At 32.9% G+C, this 19,178-nt stretch overlaps 1 protein-coding gene across 1 annotated transcript; it reads left to right on the forward strand.

Moving 5' to 3' along the window:
- The first annotated feature begins 926 nt into the window (after window positions 1-926).
- LOC129869750 (uncharacterized) lies at window positions 927-2,327 on the forward strand. Its single transcript, XM_055944376.1, has 5 exons — window positions 927-935; window positions 1,048-1,188; window positions 1,335-1,418; window positions 1,616-1,705; window positions 1,794-2,327. Exons 1-5 carry the CDS (start codon window positions 927-929, stop codon window positions 2,223-2,225), a joined length of 756 nt encoding a protein of 251 aa, XP_055800351.1. The 3' UTR covers window positions 2,226-2,327.
- Window positions 2,328-19,178: the final 16,851 nt, after the last annotated feature.

Raw genomic sequence — 19,178 nt, forward strand, 5'->3', positions numbered from 1 at the left:
ATTTTCATTTTCCACAATGAGAAATTAGTCCCATTGAATTTCTCAACATCAAACTTTGTTGTACTCGACATTATTATTTGCTTCACACCCTTCTAGATTATTTTTGAATATTTTTGTGAACAATCGTGACAAACTATACTGTCACCGAAATTTACTATTCACATGAATAGTACTTTCACATAAAACAAACAGAATAACCGATGGCTCTAATACCACTGTTGTGGAGAGAAAACACCACAACTAAAGTTTGATATGATGATAAATAATGAAAATAAATTAGACACGAGAATTTTACGTGAAAACCCTCAAACAAATAGAGGGGAAAAACCACGGGGTAGAAGGATTTTACTATTTTGATATGGAGTACACCGCTCTCAAATACAAAGAGAAAACAACAATTAATATTCTCTCTTGTGAAAGGAACAACTACTAAAGAGGACACTCAAGAATACAATATTTATCTTGGTGTATAACTCTCTTTGTATTCTTACTCTCTCTCTTTGTGAATTGTAGATGATCTCTTGTTAGAAGGAATAAGCTTATATTTATAGAGTCATAAATCTTTTCCTATAAGAAAAGGACTAGCCAAATATATGAAAACTTTGTGTTTTCCTTTTAGGAAAAGAAAACCCAATTATACTAGGAGATTCTTTTCCTTTTCTGCTTACTTTTTCTGTCTACTTTTTCCTTCTTTGAATTGGACTTTACTTAGCAGCCTTTGTTGACTTTTCTTTCATTGGTTGCTCGGTGGGACATTATTTCCTGATAAAACAGGAAAATAATTTAGTTCAGATTTTATTATTGAAATGGATGACATACAGGCATTGTCAAGGTAAGCTTGGGGAGCTGCCACACTTTCTTATTTGTATCATTCGTTATGCCGTGCATCTTTATGCGACATTGCAAATGTATTCGATTTTACAACAATGATACAGGTTTGAAAGATTTACATTTGTTATTGCTTTAATGACTATTTTCTTAATGCTAAACACTTATAATTCATTAATTTTATAGGTGTGAGCATGAGAGCGTATTCTTCCACTGCAGCTTTGGATATTGCCTGCTAATCAGCCAGAGGGACCGACGCCACTTGCACGTAAGTGGTCCCGAGGAAGGACTCATCAGAATGAGGTTCGAAATAATTTGACCGTAATTAGAGATATTTTAGACAATCTACAATATGGCCAGGTATAATTAATTATTTTTTTTTGTTAATAACAATATTTAGTGTACTGATAAAAATAAAGTTTGCTATAAACGTATAACTTTTAATTTTTTTTGTAGTTTATTTGGGTGTCTTATTCTGAAGTTGTTCTAATGCGTTGTACGAACAGTATCGACAGGGACGTAATATGTGGATGACCGAGGTGCCACTAATTTTCAGCATTCATCGAGAGTGGCACATGGCTGATTGTGTGGTCACACAATTTAATTTTCCACAACATATACCAGAAAACATGCCTTATCAAATTAATCATTATAAGATTGATAAGCACAATAGAATAGATGATGATATACATGCAATGTTTATTCATACAGAATTAATATGAAATAATCGCAATGAACATATTGTACATATAAATTCAAATGCAAATGCACCTGATTACTTCTATTGGTATCTCAACATACGCGCATCTTAATTGTAAATCCGCAATCAGTTGTTCGAGATGGATATCAACCAATCAGAGGAAGATATGAAGCATTGGTATGTAAAAATTTATTATTATTTTATAATACCTAAAGACTGTTTACATATTTGATTGAATATGTTTTATAATTTTAACAATTTATAGGCAAGAGGACATGAAAAAATATACAGTAGGACTCAAACAGTTGAGAATGATGAAACTCATTCATTTCAAACAAGAAAATTTGCAGTTGAAATGACTAGATATGTTAGAGATTCAATGAATGCTGCCCATTTAGGCATGTGGTTGAACTTTCAACAACAATATCCTCAATCGTATGAATATCAACCAAAATCATCGGTTCATAGAACCAGTCCACATAATATAGGAGGTATTCATATGCAAGAAGTTAATACAGAATTTTTGATAGCTACTCCTGACACTCCGTATTATTCAATTTTTGACTATAGTGAAGCATCGTCAAGTGTGCCCAATTCTACACAACAAGAAGCTAGCGGTTTTCACACTCCCAATGTTCCTATGAAGTTTGAGCAATTCAGTGGTGCAAATTTTAATTTTGGCCAAAATACACAATAACGTGAATTCCAAAACTCACATTTTCAAGCTGGGAGATTGAATTTTTCGACGATAATTAATATACTCTTTAAATAATTTTTTAAGTAAGTTACTTTTAATAAAAGCATGTAATAATAAATTATCATCTTATTAAAGGATATGTCTGAAACTCAAAATGACGAAGATGAAGATGATGATGATGAAGATGAATCTTCACAACAATATGTATGTTGTAATATTTTTACTTTAGAAAACTTCAATATTAGAAGTGTTACGATATTAAAAATAAAACTAATGATAATTAATTTTGCAGGATATAAATAGTCCGCAAAGAACTACAAGACGCATGTACCAACAACGTGTGGTACGAGTACACATAAACAACAACAACCGCGTTGATGCAGATGATAATATCTATTATTAATGTATAGAAGTTTAGTCCTTTTTTTTCCATGTCCTAAATTTTGGTTTGTAAAATATGACTCAATGATTGAAGAAATGAATTGATTTCTCTAAATTATATGTCTAAGTTTTATCTAATCAATTGGGACCGAACTTTCAATATTTAACTACTAGAGAAATCAATGCGAACGAAAATAACCCTCCCTACTTGAGCAACATTCTGTTATAGCTAAAAATAAAAATATTTTTCCCATGTCATAGATAAGTGATTTGCTTTAGAAAAAGAACTAAATTTGTTATTATCCAACTAATTCATATGGTAGGTAGAAATGGGTAAAGGTAGTTGGACATACTACTGGTTATTAAAGAATATCTCTAACTATTTATTTTCTCTAACGAAATTATTTATAGTATATATATACAAATAATATATAAGAGTGCACAAAGTATGTTTTAAACCTTATTCTACTCTTTAAGAAATAGAGGTTTGTTCCAAATGAAGACAAACCGTAAACCATAATTCAATTAAATATTCTTAAAACTGTGCACTTAAATCTATGGACATTTAATAACTAGTCTATACCTGATTTTTTTTCTTATTGTATAACCAATTCACTAGTACCATGGAGTTCACTTCAATTTCAATCTTGTTAATATCATTTTCCACACACCAAAAGAGGCCTATATGTAAATTTGTTCATTCATAAATACATATAACCTAAATTCACGATTATATATGTTTAGTTGAGTAAATTACGCAAAATAATGACTTATAATGGATAAAAAGTACGTACATACATACATACAAATGTCAAATAAACATAGTAAGTCATGTGATAATGGCATTATTATAATATTAAAGATAATAAAATAAAGAATGAAAATTGAAGAGAAAACATTTGTAATATCCAAATAAATATTAATCTAAAACATAAATATATAAATTTACAAAAAGAATAATAATATAAGGGGTGGGCTGGGGGAGGGTGGGGCAGCGGGAGTGCGTGGGGTGGGTGGGAAGCAATTCGCAAGGCAGCGTGCGAATTGCTCTAACACTGTCTGCCCTTTCAGTTTCAATATGAAATTACTTACCTTTTGGAATTTTTGCAAAACAATTATACCCTTTCGGCTCCGGCCTCTTAATTTTAAGGTCATAAATATTCGAAAATAATTAAAATAATATTTTTTAAATATAAATTTTATTTAAAAAGACAAAAGAGGTTGATTAATATTTTGTACAAAGAGATAAGAATTAAAAAAAATGACGTGTCTATAAATTTGATGATATGAGTTGGTAATATTTACTCTATTTTTAAAAGTTGTGTACTCAATGATATGACACACACATAATAATTTATTTATTTTAAATACACTTTAATTTTATTAACTAACACGGTACGCATGTGCAAAATACGTACACTATAATAGTATTGTTAAAAGTGGGAAGCTTCTATGTATAAAGTTGGATTACCATTCTGCCCCTATACTAAATAAATAAAACCATAAAACAATTAATTAAATATTATGTATATATTAGTTATAATATCAAACTTTCATGTTCCATATAACTGCAACATAACTTCATTAACCATTAATTTGGGTAACTTATATCATATATATTTATATATTATTTATAATATCAAACTTTCATGTACCATATAATTGCAACATAACTTCATTAACCATTAATTTGGGTAACTTATATCATATATATTTATATATTATTTATAATATCAAACTTTTCATGTACCATATAACTGCAACTTAATTCTTCATTAACCATTATTTTAGGTAACGTAGATTCATTAATACAAAGAAAATGCAGAATTTGAAGAGTAACATTAAGTAATAAAATATAGAGTTATAGACTAATTCATAATTACATTAAGTAATCATGTTTTCCATTTCGATATCCTTTTTTTCTTTCAATCAGATTTTGTCTTCCTCAAATTTCCAGCGCAAATCAATGGTCTTCTATTCCTTTCAGGTAAATCTCAGAAACAATTTTTGTTTTGTTTCCTTTTTCCAATTTTAGGTGAAATTCGGTGCTAAGATGCAAATTCTATTTTATGTTGTTAAATTCAATTTTCCTTATTTCTCTCAATTATCTACTCTTATGTAATAGTAAAGTACTGCTCTCTATTTTTATAAGATAGGAGTGAGGATGCATACATACCATTTTTCTAAGACCTTGCTTATAAGATTATATTGAATATGTTGTTATTGTTGCTGTAGATACATGAAGAGGAGCCAAAAAACCACTTAGAAAGAACTATATAAAGATTGGAAATGGTTTTCATTTTGCAAGGATGCTTTACGATAGCAATTTCTTTTATTTTTCTTGTATTTTTAATTTTTGTAGTCTTTTTTTTCTTTGTTTTGTTTCCTTGCTTTCCTTTCTTTCCAATAATTTTCCTTTTTCAGGATAACATTTGAAATTTATGGAAAAGACATGATATTGTATATCTAATTGTACATGAAAATATAAATAGAAAAGTAATAAAAAATTCAGAAAGAACTTTGTTGGAGAAGTGTTATAGCTTGGGAGTGAACAAAATCTGAAAGCCAGACTAAGCAAAAAGTCGGAAAACTTACAAAGATGTTATACTAACAATAGTATGCACTTATATATATATATATATATATATATATATATATATATATATATATATATATATATCTTATTTTATAGATTGAAAAATACTATTTTAAACTATTGTGCTTGAATAGGGAATTTTGGATATTTAGTAGAGAATATATTTCAGTCTAGGAAATAATATTTGAAATTATTCTTTTCATTAAATTTTGTTTTGAATGCAAATGTAAGCTCTTTATATAAATAAATAAATTAATATAAACTCTATCATATTTATAAAAAATAATATGCAATGAATAACTATCAACAGAAAGTCAATCGTGTGCAAATTTTATAAAATAGTAAGGAACAAACGGCCAAAACTAGTTGAACAAAAACCAAGAATATAGCCACCCGATAATAGGGATGCTTTGAGCAAAAATTAAGGAAAGCAGTGCTTTGATATGACTCTTAAGAGAAGTACTAATGCAAATACCATTTCCATCCATGTGTTGTCTCTTTAGCTACCGTTCCGTGGATCCACACTATGAAATTAAGCTCATCTTTGTTTCCCCTTATACCCACCTCTTTCGAAAAGACAACCCCAATTATTCATTAAGTATGGTGTAGTGAGAGTTCAGAAAAACTCAAGGTGCAGTGTAGAATAATACAACAGCTCAAATATAATCCAAGAAAGTTTTATTTTATTTTATATCATTTTGGCAATGGCCAAGCGCTAAGACCAAGGACCTGCAAATCCACATGGTCTTTCTCTTAAAATTCACCTCAGTGAGTCTGATAAGTATCCTCAAATCCGACGACTCTAAGGTGTGTGATTTGATGTTAATTTCCGATTTAGATGTAAGCTTAAAGTTTGTGGCACCCACCTTATAAGTTCAATGCATCAGCACGCCTTCTTTCTCCGTAACTGCCAATACAATTGTTGGTTTTTTAAAAGGTGGTGCAGCAAAATAGTGCGAGGATGCACCAGTTAGAAGGTGTAAGAGGTTAATTATCGTAGGAGTTTAGAGAGGTAGAGGTAGGCCAAAACAAACTAGGGGAGGTGATTACACACAACTTGACACAACTTTCGCTTATTGAATACATGACTCTAGGTAGAAATGTATCAAAATCAAGGATTAGGGTAGAAGGCTATGTTATAAAACTGTATTGGAAAATATTAAACAGTAACAGAAACTTCTGAAAGTAATAAAGACAGAATCTAGAATTAATAAAAAAATAATAACAGTATATGAACAATTATTATAAGAACAAAATCGAGCCCACTGAATACACAGTGTGTCCTTAAGAAAATTATTCCCCTCAAAGTACCCGAGGTTTTGGAATCTTTCCTCCCAGGATAGAACGATTTACTCACCAAAGTAGAGGTACTGCAAATTTTTGGTGACTGCGAACTACTTGAAGGCTGTATATCACATGAGTTTTAAGAAGTGCAGAAAGAAGAAAAAAGAAGATGTTGTTTCAAAATTTTCGTATCGAACATTCTGAGGATTAAGAGACTTATATAGACTGTTTGCACCTTTTAAGAAAAGGCACCTGTTGGGAAAAGATTTGTCTGTTGAGAAAAGGTTTGCAACTTTTCGGACAAGGTTGCAACCTTTCAAAAATCTGTTGGAAAAACGGAGGAAAATAATTTTAAATTAATCCGGAAAAGAAACGGGTCGCGGGTCGCGGGTCAGAATTTTTTTCACTTAATTAATTAATTAAATAAATAATATTAATTAATTAAAATTTAAAGAAAATTTGGTCCAAAAAAATTATCAATCAATCATATCAATTGACCTAATCCAAATCCGAATCCGAATCCGAAGCCGTAGCCGTACACGAGGGGAGACCCTCTTCTTGACCCTTTAGCAACATGAATGAGTCCTTCTACTTTTAAGTAGGAGACTTTTCCTTTCCACCACCTATGTGGGACCAAAGCTTATTTAATAAAGTAAGAGAGAACAAATCATTTTCCTCTCTACTTCTTTTTCCCTCAATTTCCCATTCAAACTATTAATTAAACCCAACAATCCCCCACATGAATGGGGAATGTCTCCAAGATAAAGGAATGCACGGATAAGTGTGTGATATATAAGCAAACATTAATTGCATCTGGATAAGTAGGTTTTCCTTTGAACTTTCCATAGTGAACTTATATAGGATATACTCGATCAATCGGTAGATGCGATATCTTTGAACCGTCGAACTTTGTTGTATAACTAGACAATATAAGTCACACAATTAATCATCAACCATCTATGGTTCTCACGATTGTGTTCGTTTCAGCCATGAACACCGCCTGGTTTCGTGAATGCATAGAGAATGGGCCTTTACCGTCATTCCCCTTGAAGCGGCTTATACTTCACATTCACATAGGTGATTTCTAAACGTGTAGTCCTATAGACAAACTATCTAGTTATTTTTCGCCAAACTTAGATAATCATTAAAAAATCTTTAATGCTGTATTAACTCAGTAAAAAGCCTTAAGGTTTTATCCTTTGCTTCTTAACATTGTCATCATCACGAGAATGGATTGAGTTATTTGACAATGTTGAACCGCCAATCATAACTTTGTTTGATCTCTTTGAACCTAGTTCTTGGGATCTCCAGTCTACTAGGTAGAGTTACCGTCATGATGACTTGTCCTAGGCCTTAACCCCATTCCCTTCGATGATCTTTCAACAGCCTCTCTAGATAAGCCTTTTGTTAGTGGATCCGATACATTATCTCTTGACTTTACGTAGTCAATAATGATAACACCACTAGAGAGTAGTTGTCTAACAGTATTATGTCGCCGTCGAATGTGACGCCATTTTCCATTATACATAACGCTTCCTGTCCTCCCTATTGCCGCTTGGCTATCACAATGTATACATATGGGTGCCAAAGGTTTGGGCCAAAATGGAATATCTTCCAAAAAATTTTGAAGCCATTCAGCTTCTTCACCAGTCTTGTCTAAAGCTATAAATTCAGACTCCATTGTAGAGCGGGCGATGCATGTCTGTTTTGATGATTTCCAAGACACTGCTCCTCCACCAATGGTGAAAACATATCCACTTGTGGATTTAACTTCAGATGATTCGGTGATCCAGTTTGCATCACTATATCCCTCAATTACTGCGGGATATTTATTATAATGCAAAGCATAGTTTTGGGTGTGTTTCAAATACCCCAAGACTCATTTTATTGCCATCCAATGAGTTTGATTGGGATTATTCATGAATCGACTCAACTTGCTAATAGAACATGCTATATCTGGTCGTGTACAATTCATAATATAAATCAAACTTCCCAAAACTCGTGCATAGTCCAATTGTGAGTCACTTTTACCTTTATTCTTTTGAAGTGCAAAACTTACATCAATTGGAGTTTTTACAACATTAAAATTTAAATACTTTAACTTATCAAGAATGGTTTCAATATAATGTGACTGTGATAATGCTAGACCTTGTGGAGTTTTATGAATCCTAATTCCTAAAATTAAGTCAGCAACCCCTAAGTCTTTCATGTAAAATTTGCTAGCAAGAATACGCTTCGTAGCATTTACAATGGCAATGTCTTTACTCATTATCAACATGTCATCAACATATAAACAAACAATGACTTCATGATTTGGAGTATTTTTAATGTAAACATATTTGTCACACTTATTAATCTTAAATCCATTTGCCAACATTGTTTGGTCAAATTTTGCATGCCATTGTTTAGGTGCTTGTTTAAGTCCATAAAGTGACTTAACAAGTTTGCACACTTCCTTTCTTTACTTGGAACTACGAAACCCTCAGGTTGTTCCATGTAAATTTCTTCCTCCAATTCTCCATTTAAGAAAGCCGTCTTAACATCCATTTGATGAATTTCAAGACCATATACAGCTGCAAGTGCCACTAACACCCGAATAGATGTTATTCTTGTTATCGGCGAGTATGTGTCAAAGTAATCAAGACCTTCTTTTTGTCTATAACCTTTGACCACAAGTCTTGCCTTATATTTATCAATAGTGCCATCAGCTTTCATTTTCCTTTTAAATATCCATTTTGATCCTAAAGGTTTATTTCCAGGAAGAAGATCAACCAATTCCCATGTATGATTATTCAAAATTGATTGAATCTCACTATTGATTGCCTCTTTCCAAAATGCTGAATCAGAAGAAGACATTGCAGCTTTAAATGTTTGAGGCTCATTTTCAAGCAAGAATGTCACAAAATCTGGTCCAAAGGAAGTAGATATCCTTTGACGTTTGCTACGCCTTGGATCCTCTTCAGTTGGTTTACTTTCCTTTGGTTCTTCTCGTGGTCATTTAGATCTTTCACTTGAGGACTCACATTTAGTTTTATACGGATAAATATTTTCAAAGAATTCAGCATTATCTGATTCAATTACCGTATTAATATTAATTTCAGGATTGTCCGATTTATAAACCAAAAATCACAAGCTTTGCTGTTTGTAGCATAGCCAATAAAAACATAATCCACGGTCTTTGGTCCAATTTTTACCTTTTTGGGCAAAGGAACTTGGACCTTTGCTAAACACCCCCACACTTTAAAATATTTCAAGTTGGGTTTTCTTCCTTTCCATAGTTCATATGGAATAGTTTGTGTTTTGCTGTGGGGCACTCTGTTGAGTATTCGATTAGCTGTAAGGATTGCTTCTCCCCACAAGTTCTATGGTAAACCGAAACTTATTAATAAAGCATTCATCATTTCTTTTAATGTTTGATTTTTCCTTTCCGCAATTCTATTTGATTGTGGTGTGTAAGGGGCAGTAGTTTGATGAATAATTCCATATTCTAAACATATCTCTTCAAAAGGAGATTCGTATTCTCCACCCCTATCACTTCTAATCATTTTTATCCTTTTATTCAATTGATTTTCCACTTCTTTCTTGTATTGCTTAAATGCATCAATTGCTTCATCCTTACTATTAAAAAGATACACATAATAATATCGAGTGCAATCGTCAATAAAAGTTATAAAATACTTCTTTCCACCATGAGTTGGTGTAGACTTCATATCACAAATGTCTGTGTAAATCAATTCTAAGGGACTAGAATTCCTTTCAATAGATTTATAAGGATGCTTAGCATACTTAGATTCAACACATACTTGACATTTTGATTTATTGCAATCAAAATTAGGCAATATATTTAAGTTAATCAGTTTTCGCAAGGTTTTATGATTGACATGTACTAAACGTGAATACCATAAATTATTTGACTCAAGTAAGTAAGAAGAAGCTTGAACTTTATTAACATCAACAATCATTACATTTAATTTGAAAAGACCCTCAGTGAGGTAGCCTTTTCCTAGATACATTTCATTCTTATTGACAACTACTTTGTCTGAAACTAGAACACACTTGAATCCATTCTTGATAAGAAGGTCGGCAGACACCAAATTCTTTCGCATTTCTGAAACATGATAAACTTTGTTCAGCGTCACTACCTTGCCGGATGTCATTTTCAGAAATACTCTCCCATATCCTTCAATTTTAGCAGTTGCAGAATTTTTCATATAGATCGTTGCATCAGGTGTTGCAAGGGAATAAGTAGAGAAGGCTTCTCGGACTGCACACACATGCGAAGTAGCTCCCAAATCAAGCCACCATTCTTTGGGATTACCTACTAGGTTGCATTCTGATAGCATTGCACACAAATCATCGATACCTTTTTTATTATCCACCATATTGGCTTGTCCCTTTCTCTTGTCCTTTTTCGAAAGACGACAATCTGGAGCTTTGTGGCCAACTTTCCCACAATTATAGCAATTGCCCTTGAACTTTTTCTTGTTCTGCTCCTGATTCATTCCAAAAGGTTGCTTCCTTTTCTTATTCTTTGGAGCAGCAGCTTCAATGATGTTTGCTCCCATAATCGTTGAATTTCCACGCGACTTTTTTTCTGCTGTTTTGTTATCTTCCTCAATCTTGAGATGAATCACAAGATCTTCCAACTTTATTTCCTTGCGCTTGTGCTTTAGATAATTTTTGAAATCTCTCCACGAAGGAGGTAACTTTTCTATCATAGCAGCCACTTGAAATGCTTCATTAACTACCATACCTTCAGCAATAAGGTCATGAAAAATAAGTTGTAGTTCTTGAACTTGGGTTCCAATAGTTCTGCTATCTATCATTTTATAGTCTAGGAACTTAGCTACCACAAATTTTTTCAAGCATGCGTCTTCAGTCTTGTACTTCTTCTCAAGTGCATCCCACAATTCTTTAGAAGTTTTCACAGCACTGTAGACATTGTACAAATTATCATCCAAAGCACTTAGGATGTAACCCTTGCATAGAAAATCTGCCTGTGTCCATGCCTCAGTAATCATAAATTTTTCATTGGCCGGCATATCAGCAGCGGACACAGGAGGGTCTTCGTTGGTGAACTTCTACATATCAAGAGTGGTAAGCCAAAAGAACACCCTTTGCTGCCATCCTTTGAAGTTGGCTCCAGAAAATTTTATTGGTTTTTCTGCCGGTAACACAGAAGTGCGGCTTATTGCAGCAACAGTCGCAGAAGTAGTAGCAGTATCACTTGTCATTTCTTTTTACTGTCAAAATAGACAAACTGTCTTAATATTTCAGAATATCAGACCTTTTACAAAAACAACGATGAAGTTTTTATACTCTTCAAATCGGTGTACAAGTATGAACTTTAATATTCAAATAAAGTTTTTATACTCTTCAAGTCAGAATATTTATTTCATACGGAGTAAAAACCACACAGGTTTTAGTCTCCAAAAACAGAATACAATTTAATCAGAAAAATAAAATAACACTAATTTCCTTAAGATTGTTATAAAACTGTATTGGAAAATATTAAACAGTAACAGAAACTTCTGAAAGTAATAAATACAAAATTTGGAATTAATCAAAAAATAATAACAGTATATGAACAATTATTATAACAGCAAAATTGAGCCCACTAAATACACAGTGTGTCCTTAAGGAAATTATTCCCCTCAAAGTACCCGAGGTTTTGGAATCTTTCCTCCCACGATAGAACGATTTACTCACCAAAGTAGAGTTACTGTAAATTTTTGGTGACTGCGAACCACTTGAAGGCTGTATATCACACGAGTTTTAGGAAATGCAGAAAGAAGAAAGATAAAGATGTTGTTTCAGAATTTTCGTATCAAACATTCTGAGGATTAAGAGACATATATAGACTGTTTGCACCTTTTAAGAAAAGGCACCTGTTGGGAAAAGATTTGTCTATTGAGAAAAGGTTTGCAACTTTTCGGACAAGGTTGCAACCTTTCAAAAATCTGTTGGAAAAATGGAGAGAAATAATTTTAAATTAATTTAGGAAAGAAACGGGTCGCGGGTCGTGGGTCACGGGTCAGGATGTTTTTCACTTAATTAATTAATTAAATAAATAATATTAATTAATTAAAATTTAAAGAAAATTTGATCCAAAAAGATTATCTATCAATCATATCAATTGACCAAATCCAAATCCGAATCCGAATCCGAATCCAAAGCCAAAGCCGAAGCCGAAGTCGTAGCCGTAGCCGAAGCCGAGCCGAGCGAGCGACGACGATGATGGCACGAGGGGAGACCCTCTTCTTGACCCTTTAGCAACATGAATGAGTCCTTCTACTTTTAAGTAGGAGAGTTTTCCTTTCCACCACCTATGTGAGACCAAAACTTATTTAATAAAGCAAGAGAGAACAAATCATTTTCCTCTCCACTTTTTTTCCCCTTAATTTCTCATTCAAACTATCAATTAAACCCAACAGCCTAATAGGTAGCCGAGATGTGGTCTCCGGTTAGATGGGAGAGACAGGGCTTGTCACATATCCTTTTATCCTTATTAGTAATAATATTTAACAATAGCATAGTTTCCTATTTTTCTATGTGTTTCTACTATATGTTGCTTCATTTTTCATTATATCTCAATATTGTGCTGTCAAATTTCAAAATGCAACCTTCAATGAATAACTTTTCTCTTAAGTCGAGGGTCTATTCGAAACAATATATTTACCTCAGTAGAGGTAAGGTCTGCGTACATCTTACTTTTTTCAAACCTTATTTATGGGATTACACTGAGTTTGTTATTGTTAGTGGTGATACAACAAAAATGGTTTGAAGATGGGAGGGCTTTTAATAGCCAACTTTAAAAAAAATGCATAATTTAAAATTGGAAAAAGTAGAATACCTCAACAAACTAAACGAAATCTAATAGAAATTTAAAATTCAAATTCATCTTAAAACTAGTAACTTATTATGTTTAAAATTTACCGCAATAACTAAGAGTAAATTTCAACAATCCATTTGCTTTAGTTATTGTAATTTAAAAAATTAGATCCTCAATTTATGTTTTGGCGGGTTGTGCTGAAACCTTTTTACTGCTTTTAAATTTGCACTTTTTTTAACATTGATCTTTCTCTTCTTCTCTATTTTTCTTGTTTTTATTTTTTTCTTAAAAACAACCTCAATAATTTTGTCTTATTAAAAAGTTTTTTCTGAAAATGCTTTAATCTAGAGAATGATAAGATTTTCTGAGAATGTTTGTAAGGATCGTTCCTTCATTACAATGTTCATAAATCATAGCTTTCAAAATATGATTTCATTCTCACTGACCAAATGTTATAGTTTTTGTTAGTGAATATTTATGGGGTATCCAAGGAGTGATTGATGATGTAACAATCCATTGTCGTTACTTGAAAAATGCGTTGAAAAATTGAGCATTTTAAATTTGTGGATTCATTGAAATTTTTGTTGTTTGCCACTGAATAAGTTGTTTGCCACAACCTTGTTGATTGAGTCAAGGAGCGCTAAATATTTTGTCACAAGACTTCCCCAGACAGCCCATGGTTGGGACACAAGGAGACATTTTTTTAAAACTTTAGCCACACCTCATGAATCAGCTCACTTCGTATTTGGCGAAAGTCATTGATCTCGTCCCTCAATTGAAGTATTGTGATGGTGGAAAGAACCGTCTAACACATCTGTTTTCTCATTCCATGTAGTGATGGAGCCTTGTGGATACTCCTCAAGCCATGGCGTGGCTTCCTCCAAAAGAGAAAGAAAATAACCCCAGTCTTGTTGATTCTTGCTGATGTTGGTTTATATTAAAGGGTTGACATATTTCAACAAAGTTTCGAATGTGGCCGTTCACATCCTCACTTGCTAACCTATCAAAGAGTTCCTTCATTTGAAGGAGGTATAACATATTACTTGTGACATAGAGCACGACATTTCTTATCGTTGGCGGTAGGCAAAAACATTCGACTACGCCCTATCCCATTGTCTCATCCTTCACATTGGCATAACCAACCACGTTTTCATTCTCATCCGCATGACTCATGCTTCCAACTGTTTTCACAATAACAAAATCAATAAAAATTTAAAAAGAAAACAAAGTGCCCGAAAGCTTGAATTAATAATCAAACAAAGGCAATCACTAGCCAATTCTCGGCAACGACACTATTTTTTGATAATGCTCAATTATACTTAGCATTAAAGTATACGCGATCGTATGTAAAAATAATACCAAACTTTATAAGCCAAGTTTAAATCACAAAGATTGGTATAGAGGATTACAATTTATTCGTTCATCAATTCGAGGCTAATAAGCACGTTGTTATCAAACAAAATGTAAATGGGGAAAAAGGTACCACAAGCTTTGGCTTAAAATCATGATTATCAAGATCACTTAATCTACTCAAAAAGAGATTCAAAAAGTTTGAAACGACTAAGGGTGTGGACAACTTAGATGGCGCTTTAACTCAATTGGAAATAATCAACTAGTTCCAAATCAATCAACAAATGGATAGCATTTGGTCGACACTATATCCAATATTCTCTCCAACTAATGGATATATGCATCATGGATTCTTTTAAACCCCAAGATCATGCATACGAAACACCAAACATTGCTTGAGCGGGTTTAGACTATTTTTAGATCTAACCCTTAAATAAAATATCAATCAAATTAGACTATGTCTATATCTAATCCAACCCTTAATTAAAATATCAATCAGATTAGACTATCTATAGCTCTAATTCAATGATTAATTTCTCAATTCCATACTAATGAAGTCTTACCCAACTTCACTTCCATTTTTCAAGCTAAAGTGAAGTTAGAGAATTCAACCAATGTTTGCAACCATTGATTTTCAGATTAAATCTTAAAGACAACAATAGATTCACACATAATAATTAATTTTAGAACTATTTAATCACAATCCATTCAAGTTTACACTCACATCATGCAAACACACCCCTAGCAAAGAATTTAGCTACTCATACATAAAAAAATAGAGAATATACAATGAACGTAACACTTAATTTTATTTATATTTTGCAACTAAAATAATTTTATTTATATTTTGCAACTAAAATAATTTTATATATATTTTGCAACTAAAATTAGATCCAAGGTTGAAGTATCACCAATTTGTCTTTTCTTCTTCAATAAGTAAAGGCTATTGTTGTTTGAGAAATTAGAAGAAGAAGAGGAGATATTGGGAATAGAATTGTTGATTTCCCTCAAGTTGATGGGATTAAATAATTATTACAAGTAATTTAAATAAGTAAAGAAATTAATAAAATACTACACAATCTCCTAAATGCTTAATTAAAGGGATATTCTCATATCTACTGTATCTAATTATACCATAATTAACACACCCCCTCAATATCATGACTCAAACTAGGGCCAAGCCGCGACACGGTGATCGAGATGTGAGGGACCCCAATCATAAGACATCTTAGCATACATTGCATACATAAGGTAAAGAAACATATTAAAAGCAAGTGAAAAAAAATCAACTCAAGGAAAGGGACTAAGGGTAATCAACTCCATAGACGTCCAAACCGGACTACATCATAAGCCGTCTAAACATGCCTCTAGTCTAGTCTAGTCTTCTGATGGGGGCTTAGGACAAGCTCCCAGCTCACCCTAACAATAGAAAAATTCATATAACAACAAGAATAAAAGACATGTCCTCGATAGAATGAAGACTCACCAACTCCTTGACAATCTAGGACAACTCTAGCCATGAATAGGATGATAGAGAATGGCATTCAGCCCTACATTATGAGACAATGTAGGCAAAATATACATTAGTACATTTGAATGTACTAAGTATGTGAGGTATCTATGAACAAGTAAAGGAACATGAATAATATGCCATAAGATGCATGACCAATCATAACGAACATGGATAGAGCTTAAAAGCATTTGAAAATATATGAAACTCATGGTCAATGCATATCATAAAACTTATCATAAACTCATAGCTTAACTTTAACTTGTGTGGGATAAGACCTTTATTTGACATCTAAGACCACACGAGCTATTAGATGGAATTTGATGGAACCCTCATCGAGAAGAGGGAGGGTACCTTGCCTGGGTATACTTCGTCATATTACTTATTTCAACTCAACTCAACTGTGCTATATATTGATCCACTAGCTAGGCCATGGAGGAAATCCTACGTGGGCAACATAGTTTGGGACTTTAGGTTGCTACTAGGATTTCCTTGGGTAACTAACTATGTTATCAGACCGAATCTCACCTAGAAGTCCTCTCGGTGCTTAATCAATATCCCAATGGAAAATCATAAAACATGATCATAACATAATAGGGAAAGATAGTAACTGCGTATCAATCCATCTTTAAAAACATATTAGGAATAACTCATTAACTTAATGATTTATAAAAATCCATAACTTCGGTGAGAATTGTACTTATTACCATCTTTAACATGATTATGTGAGAATTGGACTTATCACATCATAATAACTTCTCAGATCTTAACTTTGATCATCATCAGAACTTTCATCATAAAATCATAATCTCAACTTTAAATCATGAAAACTTTACTTAAAGATCATTGAACTCATAATCTATTTATGAAAATCATTTTTAACTTCATAATCTTAACTTGGAAATAGATTCATGCATGAGCATTCATAATTCATCTCAAAATCATGCAATTCTTTTAAAAACATGCATATAATGATCATTGATAACATCTAAAAATGGAATTGAATCAGCCCAATCAAATTCATCAAAATTAGGGCTCATAATTCAATTGAAATTGAAAGAAACTTTGAGAAAACCTTGGGACTTCATGGGTGAAAGGAACTCATAAATCAATCCCCATATATTTTGATTAAATTCACAAAGAATTGAGAAGAAACCTTTGTGAAATCTGAAAACCCTAGCTTGAGCTTGAAGAAGAAACCTTGAGAGACTTTGGAGTTCTTACCTTAGAGAATTTTAGGAGAATGAATTTAGAATGAGGGAATTTCAAAGAATTGGGTAGATATAGGGTTGAACTTGGCCCTAACTGTGTCTAGATTCTTGAACTGAACTTGGTAAAAGACACAATTGCCCTTTATTAAAATCTAAAAATTAACCTTATGAGACTCTATCTACGGGTCGTTGAAGGAATGACGAGTCATCAAAATGACTCATCCTGTAGGCTTTGGAAAAGGCCTAAAAATCAAGTCAGTGAAGTCTTGTTATGAGTATTTCTTACGACCTACAACAACTTCTACAATCCATCCTGTCAAGTCGTAGACTTGACCTTGAAGGATCTCTAATACAAGGCCTCTGAACTTCAACTTATGAGGGGTTTTTAAGACCCGTCAATACGATGATGTCTCATCTTGTTAAGTCATAGAACCTCTCTTGAGGGAAACATCCTACTTTTCTCAAGGGGTCACTCTACGACTTACCCTTACAAGTCGTAGAAAGCTCTATGAGCTGTAGAGTGACTCGTAAACATGGGTCAGTTCAAGATTTTGAGATTTTTCTCTTTGGTTCCAACTTTCTGACTTTTGGGTTCTTACACTCAAGCTGGAGCGTATAAGTCATATGCTACTAGTTTCTCAAAAATATAATCAATTCTGGATCCTCGAAATGATTTTGTGAAAATATCTTCCAATTGATCTTTGAGTTGACAAAACTCATGGCGATGTATCTCGACTCAATCTTCTCTCGAACGAAGTGACAATCTATCTCAATGTGCTTCGTTCTTTCATGAAATACGACATTAGAAGCATATGTAGTGTAACTTGGTTATCACAAATCAATGTCATCAGTTCAACTCCTCCCATCTTCAACCCTTGTAGAAATTGTCTCAACCATATAAGCTCACATGTAGCAAGTGAGATAGCTCTATACTCTGCTTCTGCACTTGATCTAGCTATGACAACTTGCTTTTTTCCTTTTCCAAGATATTATATTACCTTCAATCAAAACACAATAACCTGAAGTGAAATATCTGTCAGAAGGAGATCCTGCCCAATATGCATCAGAATATCCAACAATGTTGGTGTGTCCCTTATCTTCATACAACAAACCTTGTCTTGGAGATATTTTGATATATCGAAGGATGCGAATCACTGCATTCTAGTGACTATCACAAGGTGATTGCAAAAACTGACTAACTACACTAACAACAAATTAGATATATTAAAACCCCGAAGGGCTCCAACCAAGCCTCTTGTACATATCATAAGCATACATAAGGTAAAGAAAAAGTGGAAACATCATAAGAGAGTCTAAATTATGAATAGAAATTTAAGAACGTCACATGATGACATAAACTTGAAACATTTGTCTAAGTAGATGCCTCTACTCATGAATATGGGAGGGGGCTAAGACATGTCCCTAGCTCATCCTTAATATGAAACATAACAAAAGTCCTTGAAAACAGTAAACAACTTGATGACTAGTCCTCGATGAATGAGGACTCACCACAAACACCGTTGGATAGAAAAGCTTACTAGCTACGTGGACGAATATGATCTTCAACCTCAATCCCTACATTATGAGACAATGTAAGAAAAAAGTATTAGTAAGTTGGAATGTACTAAGTATGTGGGCGTGACATGCAACATAAATCATGAAATGCAATGGCCAAGCAAATCACATGGTAAGATGAGGTAAGTGAAGACATGAGAAAATCATATTAACCAAAGTATTTAAAAAACATAATTTAAAATCATAGCATACATAAGGGATCATACATATGTGG

Source organism: Solanum dulcamara, chromosome 10, assembly GCF_947179165.1.
Source record: "Solanum dulcamara chromosome 10, daSolDulc1.2, whole genome shotgun sequence".
Classification (NCBI taxonomy): Eukaryota; Viridiplantae; Streptophyta; class Magnoliopsida; order Solanales; family Solanaceae; genus Solanum; species Solanum dulcamara.